This window comes from Alligator sinensis, unplaced genomic scaffold, assembly GCF_000455745.1.
Source record: "Alligator sinensis unplaced genomic scaffold, ASM45574v1 scaffold120_1, whole genome shotgun sequence".
In the NCBI taxonomy this organism is placed as follows: domain Eukaryota; kingdom Metazoa; phylum Chordata; order Crocodylia; family Alligatoridae; genus Alligator; species Alligator sinensis.
In genome coordinates, this window is record NW_005842752.1 from 148225 (window position 1) to 156461 (window position 8237).

The window sequence follows — 8237 nt, forward strand, 5'->3', positions numbered from 1 at the left end:
TGTCAGCTTCCCTACTCAAGTCACCTCACAACTTAGATTGGAAATCCTGTGGGGCAGGGATCATGTCTTATTTGTCTGTTAAGTTCCATGCACAATTTGGCACTATATAAATAATGTTGCACTTAAACCTAGTACACCTGCCTTCTAAAATTCTTGAGAACTGTTATAGTAAGAAATACAGAAAAAACCCATGGCCACAGCAGTGCTCCTGCTGTGTTTACACTACCAAAATGAAAGGAATTTTCAAAGAAGGTAGCAAAGACCACCTTTGCAGGGGGAAGGGTTGAAGTTTGCTGTGTACTTTGTGGGAGACTACTCTTTGCAGCAAAGGAGCTAAAACAAAACAAGAAAGTTTTAGCTCCACAAAGGCATTTAGGCCTTTCTAGGCACACAACTTCTATTCACTTGGATAAAAGGTAGGTGCCTAAATATCTTTAGAGACCTGGGCCCAAGTTTATTTTAGGTATATGAGAAAAATTAGAGGCAAAGCACTGTGATGATTTAATTTTCTTTACACCTGCACATCACTACTGGAAATTACTAAATTCTATTTTTGTTTGGAAAAATTGAAGCTGGAATGTTATGATAAAAGAAAAAAAAACAAGTCAACGTAAGGCACAGAGAGAATGAAGACAATTTCAAAGTAATAGTAATAAACTATATATGGATATGACTTCAGTATAAAGATGTGTTATCAGGAAGAACTGGTAAAAGAAGAGGGAAAATTAGAAAGTTTTGCTTAAACAATCCTACCTCCTGGAATGTTCTGCTTTGATCCTCACTTTCATCCAGGTAGTTACAGAGTTTTTGTAGTGAGGAAGAGATGTGAACTCGTGACTCTGTTTGGTTGGTGTGACTCATAAGTGAAAGAACAAGTCCTACTCCCAAGATACATCCAGTGCTTTAAAGAGAGAGGGAAAACAGAATGGGAGTGTAGGGTTAAATAAGCAAAGATGGCTTTGGGAATCTATCATTTCTACATGTAAAGCTCATGCAGTAAACGGATGTCAGATATGGCAATATCAGCTTTTAAACATCAGCAGTCAATTTAGTGTAAAATACAACAACAGCAGAAGTCCTGAGGACTCATTTGAACTAGAGATATCCTTTAAAAACAATGGGAGAGTTCATAGTTATACTTAATAAATTAAACAAAAATAAACATAAAAAAATACTTCAGCCACAACTTTGAATGTATAATGCTTGTCAACAGCCAAAGGAGTTGGCAATAGCTTCATGGATAGAGGCACTGTTTATCAACATAAAATAGAGGTAGTATATGGCAGCAACAATCCTCTTTAGCTTATTGAACTTATGATTTGAGTATTTACTCAAATCCAAAATGAGGTGTTTCCTCCCGCAATCAACATAAGGGGAAAAGCCTTGTCTTGGATTTAAGTAGCAGCCCAAGGCAGGCAGCAGCTCAGCTCTGGCTTTGGCCGTGGGCTCAGGGCTGAAGCCAGAGCTAAGCCACTGCCTGCCCAGGACCAGGATGGTTTGTTTGGTAGGGGAAGGGGGAAACAGGGAAGACCCATGTGTGCAGCTTGGGGGATGCATGGGGGAGACTATGCAGCCTACACCCCTAACCTGCAACAGCTACCCACTCTTCCCCTTACCTTCTGCTCCACCTCCAGTCCCTCCAGGCATGACCTGGCTCACCTGGGAGATAAAGCTGCTCCTTCCTGGGCTGGCTGGGCCAGGACTGCTGCTGCTGCTGACTGCCATGGAGTTGGAGCAGAGATGCAGAAGCAGAAGGTAAGTGACATGGAGGGGATAGGTGGCTCGGACAGGCACAGGTTGAGGAGGAAGGCTGAGATATGGGGAGGCAAAGCTTGGAGGGCAGGCTGCAGGGGGGAGCAGACACCATGGGACAACCCCAGGCATGGAGAGGCAGGCAGCAGGAGGGCAAGTAGTGGGAATTAGACAGGAAGGGCAAGAAGTAGGAGTCTGGCTCCATGCCCCCAGCCATTGCTTTCTCTGGCATAGCAGTTGATTGGGAGGCAGGAATTTAATACAATTTCCTACTAATTATATTGTAAACATGGAAAATCATAACACATTTATAATTTTCCAAGTATAGAATCTAGTTGGCGGGTTGTCTTAAATTCAGGTAAATGCAGTAACAAATCAACCAACTAAATGGATTATGACAAGTTTTCTTTACACGCAATTTTATACTATGAAACTTGATAAAATATGCCAATGGTTGTCTATAAGAAGGTAAATAATATTCCTAGTTAGTTTAATTACCCAACACAAAATTTTAGCTTGACAACACTTTAAACACACACACAAACAGAAAGGAAATAAATTTTGTGACAAACACTCATTTTTGTGAATGGGTGGAGAGTTTGTGGGCTTCTCCAATTTACTATTTTGTCTTTAATATATACATATATATATACATATACATATATATATATATATATATATATATATATATATATGTGTGTGTGTGTGTGTGTGTGCGCGCGCGTGCGTGCGTACGCACGCACAATCTGTATGGCTGCTTAAAAAACAAATCAAAATACCAGTGCATTTCAACAGTAAAATACCTTAACTGTCATAGTACATGTATGTAGCCTTATTTTAGTATCTCTAAGATAACAGCAATAATGTTTTTCACTTGTGGAATATTCAGTGTACAGTACTAGAGAGAAGTATGTAGGTGTTTCACAAGTAGTCCTAACAAAACACATGTATTTATTATATGATTTTTTTTAAAACGTGTTATATGGTTAAAGAGTCAAATTCTGACACCACTGTAGTGGGGGTTTTTTTTACACTGAATTGTGTGGAACCAGAGTTCTCTTATTAAGAATTAATGACAGTCATGTAAAAAAATGCTTGAAGTCATACCCTGTCCAGCTTTCAAACAGTTATTTGTTCTTATTAAGAGCTTTGTAGAGGCAAGGTATCTTATTATTCAGAGATTTTGGCTGCAAATATATTAAGCACTTAAGCATCAACTTTCATTTTTTTTTACACCTACAATCACTAATTTTTGCTTCTAGTAGTTGTAGACCAGGTCAACTATGCCACAGATTTATACAGAAAAACACATCTGCAAGAGTAATTAAAATATACCCTTAGTAAGGAAAATATATATGGTAAGCCACAAATATCCCACTTTTTGGTGTTCTGCAAAACTTGGTGAAAGTGTTGACTATGAAGAGGTCAGGGTTAAACACTCAGGCTGTGTCCGCACTTGCATGGACATTTGGTTCCACCTTGTGCTGCCGCTAGTTGTCCCTGTGGAACGCCTGTGCCACAAGTGCTCTGGCATGTGACAAGTTACCCCAGGTGGCTGGGGAGGCTGGCCCCAGCAGCCTTACCTGGGATACTGGGGGCCTCCTGGGGCTGCAGCAGTGGTGATCCTGCCACACAGAGGCTGGCCAACAGCCAGAGTGTGGCTCCAGCTGGCCTGATTCCAGTTTTGAGTGGCACATACTACCCTTCCATGAGCTGCTCTGCTTTTTTTTCCCCGCGAGGTTTTGTTGACCCCTGGATATCTAAGGGTCAAAAAACACCCCCGTGCTGCTCCCTTGCAGCGTGGAGAACACCTGAACATGTAGTATGTGGCACTGAAGACATGTCTGCGTATGGCACGGCCGCACTCATCTGGACACAGCTTAAGTGTTTTACTTTGGTTTAGAAAGGGAAAAACTTTCTAGACTGATTTACAAAATAAGGACCAGAGACAGTATAATATATCTGCTGTCTGTGCATGAATTTTATAACAAATGGTCATCATTAGAAAGCTGTCTTTCACTTGCTTTTCTCTATCTGTTCCCTGTAATCCTTTTGGATATGCTTCCAGAAAGATAATATATTTAATAAAACTTAGATCAATAACAGAAAAAGGATTAATAGTAATAAATATAAATACATCTTGAAGCTGCCTGTCTCTCTTTCTCTCTGGAAACTGTTGTGTAGTTTCCATAATCAAGGAGTCTACAAGTTAAACTATTTGTCTAAAACCTTCCCCGAAAAACATCCTATTTTATACATACTTACATATTAACACATATTCAATAGTACCATGCATAGCTATAGATTTCAACAATACTTAATTCTCTCTTCCCCTCTCCCTTCTTCCCCCATCCCTATCTCAGGGATTTATACTTGTCTTGCCACTATAACCTCTGAGCGCCTTCTATGTAAAATCAATAGTTATAACAGTAGTTATTGATACTATCTATCAATAGCTACAGCTATAGCTAAGTCCCTAGTAAACTTCAGTCTCTCTAACATTTCCCCTTTCTAGTGCAAATTTTTGTTTCAGATAGTTCTATTTTTATACAGTTTTATCAATTTATATTTATTCTAGGTATTTCTCCTTCAACTTTCACTGGTTCCCAGTTTGTTAGATGGAGGATTTTTAGGTGGAAGGGGATATCAATGCTGAGTATCGTGCTTAAGGCAGGCTTTTCATAGAGAGAGATTTAGCTGCATATTATATCGTGTCCACAGCTGAGCAACTTGGGAATATCAAAACACCATCTTTATTTAATTGTTTGGTTAGGTGAGCAGGTGTTTTCTACTAAAATATAGGCAATCGTGTTGCTTATTCTTTTCTTGAAGTAACTCCATGTCTTTGTTGGTTTTTTCAACAAATTAGTAAGGAATTTCTTAACTAAAATGCAAAAAAGAATTATCCCAATTAAATAGAGTAAACAAAGAACTGGTATGAACAATACTGTTATCAGGATTGACATGATCAGCCAAGTGTGTACAAAGTTGTGTGAACTCCTATTTTGTGTAAGGCACAGTCTGTGAAAGTTTTCTTTTAAGCAGACATGAAGCAAGAATCCATAATGCCCTTCAATGGATGGGAAGCCTCAATGAACACCCTTTAAATGTCTGCTAATTGGCACAGTGACTGATTTTCCACAATGCTTCTGGGGGTGTGCCACATATCAGAAACCTGTACTCAGACAAAATTACTACTGTACAAGGGTGGAAAAAATCATGGTCAGATTTCTTTTCCACTAGATGGCAGCATGGTATAAAATATTCTGCCTCCAACCACATGGCAAGCTGAACAGACAGGGATCTTAATAAAAGCTACACACCTTTTAAATCAAGCCAGCACAATGAATTTGCTCTGGGTGAGCTATCACCACAGTCAGATTTCAGAGGCATGCTAAATATGATGCCTGTAATGAGAATGAAGGAAACTACTTTTGGTGCAAGACACCTTTTATTTTTGGCAGGAAGAGAACAAATGGCACGGCATTTTCAATTTATAGCAGATGATGAAGGTAGTTTATGGTATGGCAATTTAACTCCCATAAACAGAAGTTTCTCAAGCACAGGCTAAAAGGCTTTACTTTAAAAAAATAGTGGACACCAACTTCTAGACTACTGCCATTACAAGACTAGAGTCAACAGCATCCACAGCTTAAAATTACTTTCTTGCTCAATTAAAAAAAGAAAAAGTATTACATGCCAATTTTATACCTAGCTTTTTAAAAACCCCTAGAGTTAAACTTTGTCAAGCAGGGGAAAAAAAATAAACAAAAAAAACTTGAATCCTCCCTCCCCTCCTTGCCATTGTTTCATGTACTTCTGTCTACCTACTACCTCGTGTTGGCAGAGGAGTCTATTTTGGCTGCTACTGTGAAGCTTTTATCTCTGGCTAATAGGGCAGGCAAACACACAGCAGTGAGTACAGCAAAGTGATGCAGCTGATACAGTTCCCTGTGCACCATGTGCCTTATTCTATGCCAGTCAAGGGGCAGAACAACTCAGATCTGAATCCAAAGTAAGATTTCCAAGTTCATAGCCCAATGAAGTGCAGCTGTGACCCCTCATAGGTTTTTCACAAGGTACAGAATATGTGGGGGAGAGAACAGAAATTGTTGCTCTTCAATCTTCAGTGAGAGAAGAATCAACGTGGAAATGATTGGCATTAAAAAAAAGATAGAAAGTGAGACCAGCACCAGACATATCACAATTCATTCCTATTCTAAAAAGAAATAACTAATCACATGGGATGTCACTTTATGGAACATATGTACTGTTTAACGGCAAATAATGAAGACAAAAAAGATTCATTTTGTAGGTTTTACTGGGTTAGCCTATGTTGGTGACTGTGTAATATTCCTCAATAAATTTGTGACCCTGCTGGTAGTCTGCTCCTCTCTTTAGGGCACTTGAGGCATAACCCTGCTTGGGAAAATAAAATACAATTTGCCTCCATCCATATTCTACATGCCATCCACAGCTGTTAATTTAACAGACTGGCTCTCCCAGATAAAGGAGCCATGCGAGGCAGCTGCTCTTGTGGCTCAGACTGTATTGTGCACACATGCACATTCCAGTAATAGGCTCCCAAGCAGCAGCTAGACTCCATTGAACATCTTGGCAGCTATAGAAGAGCACCAAGGGGGCACTTTCAAAAGTGCTTTTCATTAATGAACATGTGCAGGTAAGGAGAACGACAACGCTCCACCTAAAACTGTTGCTACTGCCTGCTATGCCACCTCCATTGAACAACGGATTTGGATTTCTAAACCTCTCTTCCACCATATTCCCAATGGTGTTTCTTGGTGTTCTTTTCCTTTGTGTGCTCACATAGCTATCTCACCAGACTTTCCACAGTCTGTTAACAAGCATGTTTAAAAGAGGTACAGTAAGATTCATTTATAAGACACAGCTCAGGTGAAAGTTTTCAAGGGAAGGTTCAGTCTCCTTTTAGCAACAGGGTAGCTGTAGTTCTAAATTCAGAATATGCAGTTTTTAAAGCTTCATGGCCCTACATGAATGGTAGTAATCATTATAAATGCTAGCACCAATAATAGAATAAACCTACTTGTACTCTAGACTGGTATCAAAGCAGCAAGCTTCCAGTGCATCCAGGGACTTCATTAGAAGTAGATTCATCTGTTGGCCAGATACATCACTATAAAACAGAAAGCAAAAATACAGTTCTACTTTTTGGACTACTTTATGATATTAACCACATTGATAGCAATGACATTCTCACTTAAGATAGTTCTTTATTTGCTAAATTAGGTTTTTATATTAGTTTATAAATAATAACTGTATGGTTCTTAATTTATTTAAAGTCGCATACAATTCCAGGACTAACCACTGACATACTTAAACATACTTTGATGCCCACTCCCATACAGCTCCTACTCCTTTCAGCTCTCAAACAGAAACAGAAGATCTTTACAGCACACAACACAAAAAAGGGGAAGGGGAAAGGGAAGAAGAGAAAGCAACTACTGGTCAGGTCCTCAGGTAAAGCATAGTTACACTGTTCATAGGCTGAAGAGAAATGATGTTTTAAAGATTTCATTTTCTGAAGCTCTTGAAAAACTGTCTCCCTTTCCTTTCTACTCCTTTGGGCCTTATTTGGAGAAAAGATGTCTGAACACACACACTGCCTCACTCCCAAGAAACCTTGTGGTTAAATAATGCACTTTCAGTCCCCTTACGGAATAGGAAAGTTTTGATCTAAACTAATCTCTAGGCTAAACGTGGATACTTTCCAAATACTTCCAAGGTAAGCTCAAATTTAGTAGATGTATTTAAGCTATATCTATTAGAGATATGCAAAGCGGACCCTATTCGATTCAGATTCGGTCCAAATCAGGGACAGCGATTCGATTAGTTGATTTGGATCACTGTGCCCGATTCGATTCAGCCGAATCCAAATCTGAAGATTCAATGCTAATTTGGAGAATCAGCGAATCAGACACAGACACAGCTTTAAATGTTTTTTCTACGTACCTCGAGGTACCAGCATGGCTTGTGAATGCTGTGATGCTGGGGCAGATGGAGCGTCCCACAGGGGCCTCCACGTGTGTGGCAGACAACCTGGAAGTGGACCAGAACTTCTTCTGGTCCACTTCTGGGTCTGCTGGGGAGCATGCAGGGCACATCTGCCCCCGCCCCCCCGGTTCTCCCCCAATGTGGCAATAGGCCATGGGGGGACCCTGGTTGCCCCCCCAGACCCAGAAGGCACCAATCGCTGAGCCAGAGGGGCGTGGGGAGGGCCCCCCGCATGCTCCCCGGTGTCTTGGCCGGCCAGAGCCGACTCGAGGTGATTAAGAAATTGCTTGTTCGTTTGGGTGGGCTGGTGAATGGAGAGGCAGACAAGGTTTAATGGTTGCAAAAACGTTTACTTACGCCGCTTGTAGTTGCGACGCAGATGGTCCGGTCGTCTGAACAACTATGTGAGTTGTTCCAGCTGGCGAGGCCCAAGCCAGTTAATCCGTCCGCAA

General features: G+C 40.5%; 1 protein-coding gene across 5 annotated transcripts in view; it reads right to left on the reverse strand.

Annotated features, from left to right (window-relative positions):
- The window catches only part of FOCAD (focadhesin), a 293131-nt gene that overhangs the window by 34098 nt on the left and 250796 nt on the right, over nt 1-8237 (reverse strand). For all 5 annotated transcript variants that reach the window (XM_025216584.1, XM_006034585.3, XM_025216583.1 and 2 more), the window contains 2 exons: nt 6818-6907; nt 754-901 (listed from right to left, as the gene is read on the reverse strand). In XM_025216584.1, coding sequence (XP_025072369.1) covers nt 754-901; nt 6818-6907 — 238 coding nt within the window. The remainder of the gene's footprint in view (nt 1-753; nt 902-6817; nt 6908-8237) is intronic.